The 16,453-nt window shown below is 35.0% G+C and overlaps 1 protein-coding gene across 1 annotated transcript in view; it reads left to right on the plus strand.

Moving 5' to 3' along the window:
- TMPRSS15 (transmembrane serine protease 15) overlaps positions 1-16,453 on the plus strand; it is a 112,320-nt gene that overhangs the window by 39,875 nt on the left and 55,992 nt on the right. The window contains exons 11-13 of the mRNA XM_039253762.1: positions 8,067-8,172; positions 8,458-8,608; positions 10,918-11,053. Of these exons, the coding sequence (XP_039109693.1) occupies positions 8,067-8,172; positions 8,458-8,608; positions 10,918-11,053 (393 nt within the window). The remainder of the gene's footprint in view (positions 1-8,066; positions 8,173-8,457; positions 8,609-10,917; positions 11,054-16,453) is intronic.

The following is a 16,453-nucleotide window of genomic DNA, read 5'->3' on the forward strand; positions in this document are numbered from 1 at the left end:
ATTGGATTTCAGGTAGAAAGATAACATTGAAGACGATAATAGTTGATGGAGAAGACCAGAAATTATGGGGAATTATCAGAAGATAAGGAAATCATAGTGGGAAGACTGCTCATGAAAACCTTGGAGGCATGTGTTTATAATACGAAATTAATCAAATACCAAATCTAGAAGTAATGCATATCTTACAAAATAAGGAAAATTACAAAAAGGGCAGAATAGAAATTTTGGCATTTAGCTAATTTTCTTAGACAAAATACATCTAACAATATGAATTGTCAATAGGTTACTGATGAGAATATGGTTCAACTTCAAAACACATATTGCAATCTTCCTCTAACCTGACATGGCTCTAGGCACTGTGCACACAGGTCGCACATCAGCACTTATCACTATAAAGCCTGTCTGGAACCTCTAAGTCTAAATCTTTCTTTCCATTAAACATTTTAAACACCTCTTTTGTTTTTCCTGTCATGTAGTATTATATTTTCTTAATTATATTTTTCTTTTCACCACAGTGCTCTCTTCAGAAACAAGAAACGTGTCTTTTTCATCTTTGAATTCCTAGTGCCTTCTCAGTCCCTGAATCTAATTAACATGTAAAAATTTTTGAACATATGAATGAATGTCTTCAACTCTAACTTAATAAGTAATTTCTGATTGAGTGAGTTAATGACTGTGAGAAATTGCTTATAACATAAAAATAACCTGCAGACATGTGCATGTAATATATTATCAATGCTGGAGTGCCTGGGTGGCTCAGTTGGGGAAGCATCAAACTTTGGCTCAGGTTATAATCTCATGGTTCATGAGTTTGAGCCCTGCATCAGGATCTGTGCTGACAGTTCAGAACCTGGAGCCTGCTTCCCTCTCTCCCTCTCTCTCTGTCCCTCCCTTACTTGCCCTCTCACTCACTCTCTCTCTCTCTCAAAAATTTTAAAAAATTAAAAAAATTTAAAAAATTCTTTTATATATATTATCAATGGCCACTTCTATTACAGAGACCAGTATTCTCATTTTTATAACCTGAAAACTAAATAGCTGATTTAATGTCAATTGTGAATGACATCTGATAAGAGAACATTAAAGAGTTCATTTTCTCAGGGCAAAAATGTATCTGACTAGTCCTGTTCCTTTGGACAATGGCCTCCCTGGAATAACAAAATCTAGCTCATCATACTACTTCAACTTGATCAAAATATTGCATAATAAAAAGTGACTACTTTTGATCTATTTTTTAATCTATTTCCATAGTCATCATTAAAGGCCCCAGTTGAATAATTCTTCCACTCCTTTATTCAAGAAATATTTTTTTGAGCCCCAGGCCCCATTCAAGGCACTCAGAGTATATCTTTGAACAAAACTAAACCAGATTTTCTGAGATTATGGAACATATATACTAAGGGAAACTTTTTTTTTAATTTAAAAACTTACAAAGTAGACACTAAGCCATCTGCATGACAAATAATTACAATGTGTGGGTATGCTAAATGTCAATGAGTGCTCTGAGAAAATATAGAGCTTGAGAAGGGCAGTGGGGAAGGCAGGTGTGCAGGGGTGCTGGTGTAGATTAAAAGATGGTGATCAGGTTAGATCTCATAGAAAAGTGACATTCAGATGAGAACTTTATGGGATGGAAGGAATTAGCTATATAGATTATTCCAGAGAGGGAACAAGCAGAGCAAAGCCTTTAAAGGGAGCATGCTGACCTGTTTGAAAAAAGCCAGGATGCTAGCATGGCTTATATGAAATAAACGGGGCCAGTGGAGTGCAGATAATGATGGATCTTCGATGGCTTTGGCTTTTTCCTCTGTGAAATGAAGAGCCTTTGGAGGTTCTTGAGCATAGAAGGGATAGGATTCACACTGGTTGGTAGAATAGTCTATGGAAGGGCAAGAGCATTGTCAGGGAGACCAGATGTGGGTCATCACCCCACCCAGAGAAGAGGCCATACGATTTCCAGATCAGTGGGAGCAGATGCAGTGAGAAGAGGTCAGATTCAGGCAACAGGATTCTGCTAAATTAGTTATCTACAGAGCTACAAACAAAAAGGTGTTCTGTGTAGATGGCCAATCCCATTAGACCAAACATGTTTAGTATTGAAAATTATGACATGCATAGTGTAATACATAGTTACTCTTCTTTGAATAAGTGATTCCCCAGAGCCTGATCTCTATGGATAAATTCATAATCTGCACAGCTAAAAACTAACCCCAAAGCGATAATCACCCCAACCTTCTGAAGAAGCCTGGCCTAAATCATTTGACCACTTTTTTATCTTTATTGTAATAAAAAAAAATTTCTAAGATGTCTCTACCACACTTGGACAAGAGTAGTTAGAGAAAAGTACAGAAAGCATTTATATCTATTGACTATGACAGATACCTTTTATGTAGTTGAAGTCTTTGATGTTCAAATGACCATTTTTCTACTTTTATGTCATCATAATAAGAGATAAAATCATTCCACTGATATTTGAAGAATGTAAGTACATTACAGGTGAAAAACGGCTTCAGCTTGCCAACAGATTAAATAACTAAAGAAATAAGATGAAAATGACCACAGTGAAGCAGGTTGAATGTCAGGTGGAGATTTTAAATAGTTGAGTCGGAAATGGAGTCTCAGGAGAAAGCTGTGTAGCAGGAGTTATTTAAAATGAGACAAGTCAGAGCGGTTCAGAGCCCACCAGACGCAGTGGTGTAATGAGAACGGATGATAGAATTTAATAGGTTCTCTCCAACTCTCCTACCAGTGATTTCATAATCTACCAGACATTCCCCACCCCCAGAGGAAATTTTTCTTCCATCCTGCTTTTTTATGTGTCAGAACATCCTACCTCTGAAATGGAAGAGAATTAAATCTCTCCTGCTGTTCCTCTTATCCATGCAGGGGTTTTTTGTTCTTTGGCTTCACTTTCAATGACAGAAAAGTCTCAATGAAACAGATAAACTTTGAATTAACATTGCTTTAGGGAAGAACATCTAAGCCCCTTAACTTTTTGGTTCCTTCTAAAGAACTCTCTCCTGGTAGAGCAGCCGCTCCTAAATGTGTGCAGTGTGGATGTTCAGAGTCTCTCTGTACCTCTTAGAAGCTAAGAGACTCCGTGGAAATGGTGGCACTGATACAGGGCGGCATCTTGGGGTGCTCAGAAGTGGTTCGTTTGTTCAGGACATTCAGGGAAAATGAGGTCAGTAACATGTGAAAACTTCAGAAATGTAGGGGTCACAGCAGGGCTAGACAGCTCAAAGAAAGTGTTTCTTTGTTGGCCTTTCTTGGGGAAATCATAGTTGTTTCTAATGCTTAGGGGCTAGCATAGTGTGGTAGTAAGACATCATTAAAATAGAGACTCTGAAGTCAGCTAGGTTTCAATCAGCGCTGCCGTTTAGGCAAAGTACCTGCCCTCTCTCTCAGCCTCAGTTTCCTCATCTGGGTAGTGGGCTGATGATAATAGGACGTGAGTTTAGAGGTGCGTTTTGAACATTAAATTCGTTACTATGTTTACAAAAAATTAATTAATTTTAAAAAAATAAGAAAATGCCTGGCACACAAAAAATGCTGTATAAATGCTAGGTCGTATAACTATTTTCATGTTGCAAGAGCATTCAGCAGATAAAAATTGGCAGCGGACCCTTTTCAGTGTTAGGCCAGGGAGAAAAAGAGTTACACAGCTCAATTTTCAAAAGTATAATAAGCCTTTTAGATATCTGCATTTCATGTAGCACAGATACTTTCTTCTAAAGTAAGAATGACTTGGGGCGCCTGGGTGGCTCAGTCAATTAAGCATCCGACTTCGGCTCAGGTCATGATCTCACGGTTTGTGGGTTTGAGCCCCGCATCGGGCTCTGTGCTGACAGCCAGCTCAGCGCCTGGAGCCTGCTTCGGATTCTGTATCTCCTTCTCTCTTTAAATGTTTAAAAATATTTTTTTAAAAAAGTTAAAATAAGTATGACTTTAGTGTTTTCTTTTTTTTAATGTTTTTTATTTATTCCTGAGAGAGCGAGAGACAGCGTGAGCAGAGGAGGATCAGAGAGAGAGGGAGACACAGAATGTGAAGCAGGCTCCAGGCTCTGAGCTGGCTGTCAGCACAGAGCTCCACACGGGGCTCAAACCTATGAGCCGGGAGATCATGACCTGAGCCAAAGTCGACGCTTAACCGACTGAGCCACCCAGGCACCCTGATTTTAGTGTTTTCAAAGTAATATTTATCTTATTCCCTTATCATTCCTGTGATGTTGAATTTTAGGGAATGATAATACTTTTTAATTTTGAAAGACTTGAATTTAAGCCATTCTGTAATGTAAAACTTATAATATTTATCTTCTAGGTTCAGTTAATTTTACATGGGCGTTCATAAACCACAAAATGATTTATTTCAGCCTCATTTCCTCTTGAGAGGGACCTGCAAGTTTCCACAAAGTTCTACAGACTCTTCAGCTGTAGAACTGGCTGCTGGCTCTACATCACATTAACACAAGTCCAGCACCTTTTCTCCTTACTTGAGGTGTTGGGTGTGAAAAGGTTAGTTTTGGCTCATGAGAAATAAGCAGTAAAAGGAATAGAAAGAAGTTGTAAGAACAACCAAAGGCTCCATCTGAGGTTCATTATATGCTCAGATTAACAAAATATATTCAATCTTCTGGGTTTTAAGCTGACTCTGAGGCTAATTCCAAGAGTTCTCAAAGACATTTCAAGAAATTTTTAGGATTTTAGAAGACATTATCATTTCACCATAGAAATTCCCATGTGGTTATGAAAAATATCTACCTAATCATTCCTTTTGTGCATTGCTTTAATAAATTTAAAATGAACAAGTCAAATTGGTGTAACAAGAATAAATTAAGCAACATTCAGCTAATCCATATTGAAAGTTCAAAAATCAACCAAGTATCTTCCCCCCGCAAATCTAGCAATTTTAAAGGTCACATATGAACATGAATATAAGACACAGCAAAACAGACTAGGTGAGGGGTACCTTTGGGTGACTGAGTCAGTTCTGCATCTGACTCTTGGTTTCTGCTCAGGTCATGATCTCACAGCTTGTGAGTTGGAGCCCCATGTTGTGCTCTATACTGAGAGTACAGAGCATGCTCAGAATTCTCTCTCCACCCACCCTCTCTACCTCTCCCTTCTTTTCTCTCTCTCTCTCTCTCTCTCTCTCTCAGAATAAAGAAACTTAAAAAAAATAGACTAAGTGACATCAGAGAAAGTACATGTACAACTGACAATTCAAAAGGCATGGTAACATATGATTGGGAAGACCAATAAGCACTTTCTAAAGGAGATGACAATTTGATCTCAATTACTTCAGAAAATAAGTAAGATTTTGACAGATACAATTGTAAGGAGACGTAGAGGGACAGAAAAACAGGGGGGGAAATAGACCCATATGTCATAACATGGGGTTAACATGGGAGTTGAAAAAATCAAAATAATCTAATTTTGTAGAAGTGCTACATGTAAATGGATGAGTTATAAGAACGATGGCTAGAAAATGACATTGAAGTCATAGTATAGTAACTTCAACCATCATTGTAAATTTATATTTATTTAGTAGGAAATAAAGAGATGGTAAATAAGGGAACAATTAGATTGTGCATTATGAAGCAAGGATGGAGGAGATGAAGAATTCTCATGGAGAGTTCTATGAATGAGACACACTTAGAAATAAATAGTGTCAATGATAATATAACTTAAATTATAGTCCCAAGGTATGATGTCCTTATTCATCCACCTGGTAAGATACTCCTGGTTTCCATATTCTGAGTGGAACTAGATGGATGTACAACTAATTGAGAATTTATCAAATGTGAAGCAATTCAAATTGTGCCAGATTAAAATTATTGAAGGCAAAAAGGATGGATAATCTTGAGAAGACTTAGAAAAGCCAAAATAGTAGCCTTTAAACATTTGTAGTTAACATAAATTAATTTATCCTTAATGGACTGAGGAGCAAAATTTGAAAAAATAAGCACATAATAACTTACTCTTAGAAAAGAAAAGAGTTTTCTAATTGTGTTGAAATGGAATGGGTTGCCTTAAATGCAATGATTCCTGTAAATCTGAGAAACATTAAAGAAAGGTCAAATGACCCCCACAGGCAAACATTGTAGATGAAATTTAAGGACAGTTAGGTAGACCAAGTAAACTGTTATGTAAACAATTCTCTATTTTAAAAATTTATAATTTTATGAAGGATTTTTTCATCTTCTAATTTGTTAAGTGGAGAATTTAGCTGAATTCTGATATCAGTGAAATAGTTAATACATTATTTCTGCATTTTTAATATGTTATTATATACTTATTAATGTGTTATTTTACTTTATATTCCAAAACATGCAATTCTATGTGATATTTAATATATTGGGGCTTTAAAAATGTACTTATGCAAAAGTCATGAGGTACTATGGTCCCCATAATTAATTATGTTTTATCTGAACAGTGGTACAAAACCCATAGCATCATGCTATCTTTATCAGACTAAAAATCCCATATTTTGTTTGCTCAATGAGTAAACAATAGGTTCAAAGTATTTCTGATAACTAATTGACTATGAACATGGCCAAACATAAATAGAAGTACAATAGCTTTTATGGTTCGTAATTGCTGCTAACTAGAAATATTTCTGAGCAAGCTACCCATTTCACTATTTATTCATGGCATTCAATGGTATTTTAATCATTTCCTCCCCAACTACGTTCTGATCAACTAAAATTAAGGTCAATTCGAAAGGAATTTGGAATTTGGCGTTTAAAGGGTGAACTTCCTTTAAATCATCTCTTCATGCTACATGTTTTATTAGGTTGAATAATTGAGCACTAACAATAGAGCTAAAATAAGTACTCATGAAATGCCACAGCCTTATATAAAGTATTAGTAATGTGTTAATATAAAATGTTAAACATGAATTCATTTTCATTTTACATTTTATAATCTAAATCTAGTGAATGTATTTAACATTACATTTATTAATATATCCGACTATAATTTCACTTTAATAAAAGACTATTTTTTTCTGAATTTTTTGCCTCACTTACTTAAATATTAATTGATATATCTATTGGCAGTTTTACTAGTACTTGTCTTTGTATCTTGTCCCTATACTGCATGTTGTAAATGAATGAGTTGAATATTATACAGCATTGCCTATAAAAATTTCCGTTGGAAAGCACAAAGAAGATGCTTGATTTCAAATAAACACTAAATTTTGGCATTTCAAAGAAAACTACATTCTAATAAAATTAGATTTGCCCAATATTTCATTTGCTTTATCTCATATTTTGTTACATGATTCCTGCTTTCTGTCATAATATATAAGCTGCAAACTAAGAGTTAAAAAAATTAAATTTCCCTAAGAAAGTGTTCAAGATGATCTCACTCAAGCAACTCTTCCCACACTTCAAATGACTCAAATCATTGGTTGGAATAATGAATTCCAGACCAGAAAGCCCTTTACGCAGTGGCTTGAGCTATTATAGGAAGCTTTTATGTAGATTAGCATGCTTCCTGCTCTTCTGTGATCTGATTAGTTATCATTCAAAGAAATATAGAAGATGCAACCATTATAAAATCAAGTAACTTCTTATAGAGAGAAATGCAGTATAGTCCATGGAATAAAAAACTGACGGTCTTTGAAACTCTTAACGTTGCCTTCAAATTTGTGCATAAATACTTGCATGTAACATGAGTTAGTCCAGCAGCATATCTAAATACTCTCATGTACTTACTGCCTCTGAAGAAGTGAATTGATCAAAAATCTAGTAACTGGGAATTAAAGTGGCGTTTAGATATGATAATATGATGAAATAATCATGTGGACTCATAAAAAGTCAGACATTGATATACCCTATACTCCAGTTCAAGGGTTTTGTTTTATAAATTGGGAGGTCGAGAGGTGAGCTCCTAAAAATAATTTTTATGGCAGAGACAGGGCCCTCTGGGCTCATGCCCACTGCCCTTTCCACTCTACATTTTTACCTCAAAGTTTCTCTTTTCTGCTTATGCATGATATATCTCACACAAAGAAGTGGCTGAAATTTAAGTGAAGTAAAACTTTTTTCTTGTTCTTATAGGATTTTACATTTCTACCCCAATTGGACCAGGAGGGAGACGAGAAAGAGTAGGACTCTTAAGTCTCCCTTTAGCCCCCACTTTGGAACCAGTCTGTCTCAGTTTCTGGTATGTCATAGACACAGGTGAAATAAATGCCGCCTTATTTAATGACTAACATTGCCTTTGTCACATTGCCAAGCTCTGATTTTACTAAGGCATCCTAAGTTTTAATGCATTTGCCATTATTTATCCAATTGATAAAGTAGCAAAATGCTGGGCGACTCCCTCCCCTTCTCTAGCAAGTCTCTCACTCAAGGAGAAACAGAGTATTTCAGAGAAAGTAAAGAATCCTAAGTTCCATTTATTCTAATATTGTAGAAATCCAACCATTTCTGCTTGTTTCCCAACTAGGTATTATATGTATGGTGAAAATGTCTATAAATTAAGCGTTAATATCAGCAGTAACCAAAACACGGAGAAGACAGTTTTCCAAAAGGAAGGAAATTTTGGAGAAAATTGGAATTATGGACAAGTAACATTATATGAAACAGTGGGATTTAAGGTTGGCAAAATACCTTGTGATTTATAATCATGTATTTGTGTTCTACAAATGGTGATAATTATAACTTAAGGGAATACGATGAGAGAAATTATTTATTTTCTGAATATAGCCAAGTCACTTTTTCTACTTCCTTAATCCTTTTTAGAATAATCTTTGAGTGCCTTTATTTTCATTTGTTCCTTTATTTCTTTAAGACCACTTATTGAAGAACAATTACTACACAAAAGTACTACTCATAATGAGCCATAAAATCCATAGAAACTTTGTGGCATATTTCAGTTTTCTTCAGCAATTTTCTAGCACAAGCCAACCTTGTCTTTCCATATCCCGTACATACCTAGGATTTCAGCTTTTCACGAACACCGCCTAGATCAGTCCTGCACTTTTCTAGGATTCCATCCTTTCTTATTGGAACATCCACACCCATCAGTATCCATCCACCCAGCCTCACTTTGACTTAATCTATATATTTCCTTTAGAAACAAAGTCTACAATCTATGCCATTGAGAAGTTTCTGATCATTTATTTTACATTAAGGTGGATTAATTTTTCAGATAACACCTTATTGTGTGCTCTTCCTAAGGGTGTTTGCAATTAAAATACAGGATAATACAGGCTGATAGTTGGACCAAATTAACAATGTTTTAATCGGGTCATTTCAGACAAGACAGTGTGACTCTCAGAAGGTGTCTACTTGGACAGACATTGTCATTGTCAAGGCTTAGTTCTCCCCCATAATTTTGTGTAAGACAAGCAGTAATCAACCACCTTTGTCTGCATTCCTTCCATTTTTCTTTCTCCTGAATCTTTTTTTTTCTGTGAAGCTTTTTTTCTCCAACTTTGTTTTCTGATAATACAGAGAAGGATAAAGGAAAATGGAACATCGAGGGAACAAAGAAATGGCAGAAGCAGGAAAATAAGTACAGTGCCCACCTTGTCCACAGAGGATACGTTCCAAGACCTCATGGACGCCTGAACACACAGATACTATCGAACCCTATATACACTCTGCATGTTTCTATACATACATACCTACAATAAAGTTGAATTTATTAATTAGACTCAGTAAGAGGTTAACAAAAATAATAAATAAGAAAATAGAACAATTACAACAATATGCCTTAACAAAAGTTATGTGAATACGGTCTTTTGCTCTCTCTCAAAATATCTTATTGTACTTTATTCACCATTCTTATAATTCTGTGAGATGATAGAATGCTTATGCGATAAGATAAAGTAAGCTGAATGCTATCAGCATTGTGACATGGCCTTATGCTACTACTGACCTTCTAACAATAATGAAGAAAGATCATCTGTTTCCAAACCTGGTTGACTATGAAGATCTGAAATTGCAGAAAGTAAAATCTCAGATAAGAGGGGCAACTGCATTGCAGTGGCAAAGCCTGGCTCAACTCATTAACCATTTCTTTAAAGTAGTATAGCTAGCTACACCCACTTCTTCAAAGTTAGCTTATAAGTCAGAATGAGAGCAGGAAGTTCAACAAATAGTCACACCTTGCCTTTGCCACTTTGTTACGAAAACTTAAATAAGTCACATTAGTCTCTTTGAAATTCCACTTGCACGTACATGAAAAGGAGAAAATAATCCTTATTTGGAATAATGTCTACCATTAGGTAGGTGGAATGAAAGAACAAATGAGTGAATGGATCACTGTACAATAGTGTTGAAAGAATTAAATGAGATAATGTATACAGTGTGCCTAGCATAGCGATTAGCATATAGCGTATATGTCTTTCCCTCAGAAGAGGATCCAGGAAAGTTCAGCTAAAATACTCACTGTCCTTAAGAACCTAATATGTTTCATCGGACCACTTGAAACTTCCTTCCAAGTCTGGGTCTGTGTCCTCTGGGTGTTACCCTCACAGAGGAGCTCACACCAGCTCTCTGGGTGAACTATGATCAGTACTTGGCCCCGAATGATCATATTATAGACCTATTTTCTCATGCCCCTTTCTTTTCTCATTTAAATTATTCAGTCGGTGTGTCTTCTCTTTAGGATTTGTATGGCAGAGGCCAGTAAAGTATGACAAATCAAGAGAGAGAAAGAGACAGAGACATAAAGAAGCTGTGCCTAACTCAGAAGGAAGACACTAGTAGACATAAGTAGGGAGGTGGGCTCAGCAGAAGAATTATAAAAAAGTATGATCTATCAATATTCAATTGTACAGGAACTTGTCCTCTTATATTTGGAGTTGGTAATAGTGATTTTCCAGAGAATACTGGGCCACAAGAACCAAGTCAGAGAAGATTAGGGTAGAATGATTTCACATCCTTCTCTAAATTGCAGGTTGCTTTTAATGCTTTTAAAAACCAGCTCCTGAGTGATATAGCATTGGACGACATTAGCCTAACATATGGGATTTGCAATTCAAGTCTTTATCCAGAACCAACTTTGGTCCCAACTCCTCCACCAGAACTTCCTAGTAAGTAATATAACATGTATTTTACAATTAAATCATTAATGTTTTCAGGTAGATCTTCCTTTAGCTTTTTAAATTATCTTAGTCTAATATTTTTTTACTGAAAACCTAAGACTTCAAAATATAAGTAAAATGGAAGCTAACAAAATATTATATATTATGCATAAGGAAGTCACTTGGTACTTTGTTATGCATCATATTTATACTAATGTTAGTTATATTTTTAATTTTTAAAATAATGAAGGTGTTGATTTCCATCCTGTTTTCACTAAAATACAAACTAAGACTATATTGACCGTGTGGCGTGGCTGAGAATCTTTTGGAAAGAAACCTTAAGATTCTCATGGTTTTCTGTTTTGTTTTGTTTTTTTTAAATATAATCTATTATCAAGTTAGTTTCCATACAACACCCAGTGCTCATCCCAACGAGTGTCCTCCTCAATGCTCATTACTCACTTTCCCTTCTCTCCCACCCCTCATCAACCCTCAGTTTGTTCTCATCATTTAGGAGTCTCTGATGATGTGCCTCCTCCCTCTCTGTAACTGTTTTTCCCCTTCCCTTCCTGCATGGTGTTCTGTTAAGTTTCTCAAGATCCACATATAAGTGAAAACATATGGTATCTCATGGTCTTCTTAAAGAATGATGTTAAGATCTCAAGAGGAGTTTGGTTAAGCTTGAAACCCACCCAGCCTATTTCCAGAATAATTTCATAATAATTATTGGGCCTGGACTTTGACTATACAGACCAAGATCACACGAAAGACTTTTATCCTGAAATGGTGCCTTTGTAAGGCCCTGCAATGCACTCCCTTCGTGGATCCACTAATGTGTTGCAGCTGAGCAGTGGCCAAGATTTCCCTTGTCTTATGGATTCTTTTGACACAAAAGAACAAAATGGAGCCTGTGTCTACCTTTGCTTTTAATTCAAATTAAAAACATGACATTTCAGAAGAAAAAGGGGCATTACTCTCCATCTTAGCATGTCAGAGGAGACAATAACAACATTCTACTTTCAGAGTATGGATTTGGCAGGAAAAAAACCATACAATGATAAATGATATAAAACAGGTATTGAGCCTTTACTGAGATGTCTTCAGTGCATTGCAGTTTTGATGTAAAAACAAAACAAACAAACAAAAAAAACCCTTTTATCTTTGGATTATGATACTTGGAAGTTGATCTAGCTCTACAACTTCACTTGTGTCAGACCTCATGGATATTTTTCTTCTGCCATGGATCTGAGCCCACAAACACAGCACTTTTTCCATTTCCCATTTCCTTCCAAGTGCACTTGAAACTCTTCCCATAATCACATCAGCAAATCAACTTGGAGAACATATCCAAATCTGACTTCATTTCCAAAACTACATGTTTTTCTGCTTTCAATCTTTACCTTAGGGGGGAAAAAAAGAAAGCAGACTTTCAGATGAGGGGCTCTAACAACTCAAAAGTTCTAAATATAAATAACCAGTGTTTGAGAGCATATAACAAGTGAGCTGCAATTAAGAAGAGAATAGTTATCATATTGTCATTCAATATGGTGCCATGCTACCATATTGAATGTGTACTTACATTCTAACAAAAGGCTAGTTTATTCTTATCATCTTTTGTATTAATAGGTTTAGATGCTCGTATAGGCTATACATAAATCCCTTAATATTTCAAATGTTCATTCAAATTTTATAAATATCTACTATGTACAAAGCACTGCATAAGAAATGTAATATATAGCAATAACCAATACATGGAAAAAATAAATAATATTTAAGACAAAATATAGTTATGTGCTCTTAAAAGTAATAAACTAGAAAAGTAAGTGATAGACTTTGGAGAAGAAAGCGTGAACTACAGAAGTCTTTAAGGAAGCATTATGAGATAGCAAAACACCATAAAATTGAAACAAAAGCAGAAGAGTAGCATGAATTCTCACATAATAATTTGGCCACAAGATTGTGTCAAGAAGTGACTTTCGTGACACCAAACTCTGGGCCTCACTCATCTTTGCTTCACCATTATCTGACTGGTTCTTGACATCACACAGATAGATCATCAATACATATTAATCAACATGAACTAAGTCTCTCTTTCTTTTTATGTTGATTGTAATTTTCTTTTGGTGACACAAATATTTTTGTCAAACAAAATTTTAATACCAGAACTAAGATTTAGAAATGAAGGAAAGGATGGGCTAGAGAAAAAAAACACCATGAATACAATAATTTTGGTTGTCCAGCATTGTTTAAAACTAATTGTTTCACTTCATTGTCGGTGCCCCACACCCTATCTGTCTATAAAACTTATATATAACATTCTTATATAAAACATTCTCATGCAAAAACACTCACCACATTTTAATTATTAAAGTCACTACTGGTTTGATAAATCCTATGGATACCAAATATTAGAAACATCCTGGTATTTTTTAAATGTTTATTTATTTATTTTGAGAGAGAAAGAAAGCAGGGGAGGGACAGAGAGAGAGAAAGATAGAGATGATCCCAAGCAGGCTCTGCACTGTCAGCACAGAGCCAGACACAGGGTTTGATTCCACGAACTATGAGAACTATGAGAACCTAAGCCAAAATCAAGAGTCAGACACTTAACCGACTGAGCCACCTAGGTGTGTCAACATCTTGCTATTTTGATATTTCAATCATTTGAAAACAATTTTTATAATCCTTTCTGCCAGTGTGTTTCACTATTGATCAAAAAGTGGTCAAGAAGAAAATTTTTCCAGTGGAAGTAAGTTTTATAGGCTTGATATTGTTAAAATAATAATTTCATCATTATCTGAAATAAAAAATGCAAGATAACTTTTGTACATATAAAGTTTATTTTACATACAAATAAAACTTTAATATAATTTCCATATTAAAACTTTAACTACATAAGCCATTCAGTCATCACATCTATTCTAGTCAGAAAGAGAAAAAATAATACTTCAATGTCAAGGAAGCATGATATCCTTGCACATTTTAACAATAGGGATATTGTATTGGTAGAATGACCTATCTGATTTTAAAATATAAACTTTAGAATTTGTCCAAAGTATATTTGTTCCAGTTTCCAAATGGTTCACTTTAGGGCAATATTTAGCACAGCAGAAAATGCTAATTACCATCAAATGCATTCTGAACAATTTCATTCTAATGCCATTTGCAATTGGTTCAGTGAAATTCTTATTCGAGCAGAGCTTTTCTGGTTCCAGATCACTGATTTGTTTAAGCAGAAATAAAAGGAAACCATAGCTGACTGGCTAATAGCCCTTCTTTAGCTTTTATAGAGCATTTTGAATAAGAAAATAATCCCAGACCAGTAGCCGACTAGCAAAATTCCTCCTTTGTTCCTAGGGATCTACATTGTGCCTAGTTTGGGGAAAATGTTACATTCAGTTTTCATAAGTTCAGGGATTCTTCCATTTTGTGACTTCAATCACTTACTGTTGAATTAGCAGTACAATTGTTGCCCTCTGACATTAATACAAATTTAAACATGGGGATTGTATTGAGAACACTTTTAAAAAGTCTACATTCCATTACACAAATATCATGTCAATTTGCAACACAATTTGGGTGATTCATGACAATTACCTACTAAACAGAATAAGAATATACAAAAAGAAATCCATTCTTCAGGTCCCTAACTTATTTCTGCAGCTGTTAAAGCTATTTAAGAAAAAAACAATTACAAGCCATAGTTTCAGCTATTTTGATAGTCACTCTTTATTTCCACATTTTGTTCTATTGGCCATAATTTAGGCCATTTTCCATTTCCAGAGACCAAATTAAAGTTAATTTGGAAAGTTTCATAGACGGGACATTATACTTTGAGTTAAGTAATCTAACTTTAATTCTTCATATAGAAATGAATCAGTACCTATCTACTTGTCTAATAATCATATAAGGATCATATTCTAGCAGGGCTTCTTGCCTTTTATATCATTAGTATGACTTGGTATTTAAATCTCTGCCAAATTCTATATTAAGTGCACTCACATGCATTCATAGGCCATGAAAACCTATGAATGGAATATAAATTTTGAGAAACTAAACATAAAGTTTTCATGGGGAATTCCATTTTATATTACAACCTAAAATTTGTAAATGTTGTATGTAATAATGTAGGACTTAAGATGATGAAAAATAATGGCTGACTTTAACATTATTCAAACATCAATGAGAGATACTATTTCTCAAGGTACACCTATTGTTTTGCCACAAATACCTTTAATTTTAACCTTCTTTTTGTAAGTGAGAGCTGGGCTCTTTTCTTTTTCACCTCATATCTCACGAAAGTCAGAGGCTTCTGCATAGATTAAAAATGACATGCCTCAAGGAAAATATCTATCCTTGACAACTGCTTTGCAAAATACTGCATGCTATTTACATACTGTATGGAGTGAAAATCCCTGCTGGCATAGTAAGGAATTAATCAGAATATAAATCTTTGAGAGAACAGCTTCAAGAAAAAGAAAAAGAAAAAAATTTAACAACTGTAAATGAATAGAGTTCCCTGTACCAGACAATTTAACTCCCAGTCTCTGGGTGGAGAAAGTTTATCTAATGACACAGTTTGACTGTGATACCCAGAAGTATGTTTTATGAGTCTTCAGCCCCTCTATGAAGCTACAACTTTACTAGAGCAACACCATCATTAAAATACATTGTGTCTTCATATTTAGAATGGCTGAAAGTGTTTTTTCCATTTCCTTACCATCATATACATATATACAGATTCACTGATACATCATATCAGGCCAAGAGTCAAAGATATCTTACTGGTCAGTTATTAGACATGAAATTATATGTGAGATACATTTCAAAAAAAGGATTTTTAAGTACTTCATAAGAATGAATTTTCTAAGACTTCTGTGTAGTAGAGAAATGCTACTGTCTGTCTGCCTTGACAGGCTTCACAATTATGCTTGACAACATTTTAGTTCTAGATGTGCATTTATTAAAGTCCTACCTACTCATCTACATCTAATATAATGTACTGCTGTGTTCAGTTATGTGAAAATTCAATACATTTGCCAAAATGTCAGCTGTTTATGCCATTAGGAGAATGCAATTTTGAGATTTTTCCTATTCCTTGAAGAGAAAATAAGAATGATGGTTTAAAATCAGCAACAACAAAACAAAAACAAATCCACTGGCCGCATCTAAGTCTGTGATCTAGGAAGACTGGTTTTCCCTAATCTGGAATCTGCAATGTTAATTTTGCTCCTGCAATTATACTTCCCCCTTTCCCGTTAGTTTCACAGAGGTTGAAGGGAGTCTTTCATGGCACTAAGAATTATTGAAATTAAATTAGTGTGTGTAAGTGAGGTGGAGGGGTTGTCATAGATCTTTCTTCAGAAATCTTTACTGGACAATTAATCACATAATCAAGGAGAGTATGAG

This window comes from Hyaena hyaena, unplaced genomic scaffold (genome assembly GCF_003009895.1).
Source record: "Hyaena hyaena isolate Hyena2069 unplaced genomic scaffold, ASM300989v1 scaffold_461, whole genome shotgun sequence".
In the NCBI taxonomy this organism is placed as follows: domain Eukaryota; kingdom Metazoa; phylum Chordata; class Mammalia; order Carnivora; family Hyaenidae; genus Hyaena; species Hyaena hyaena.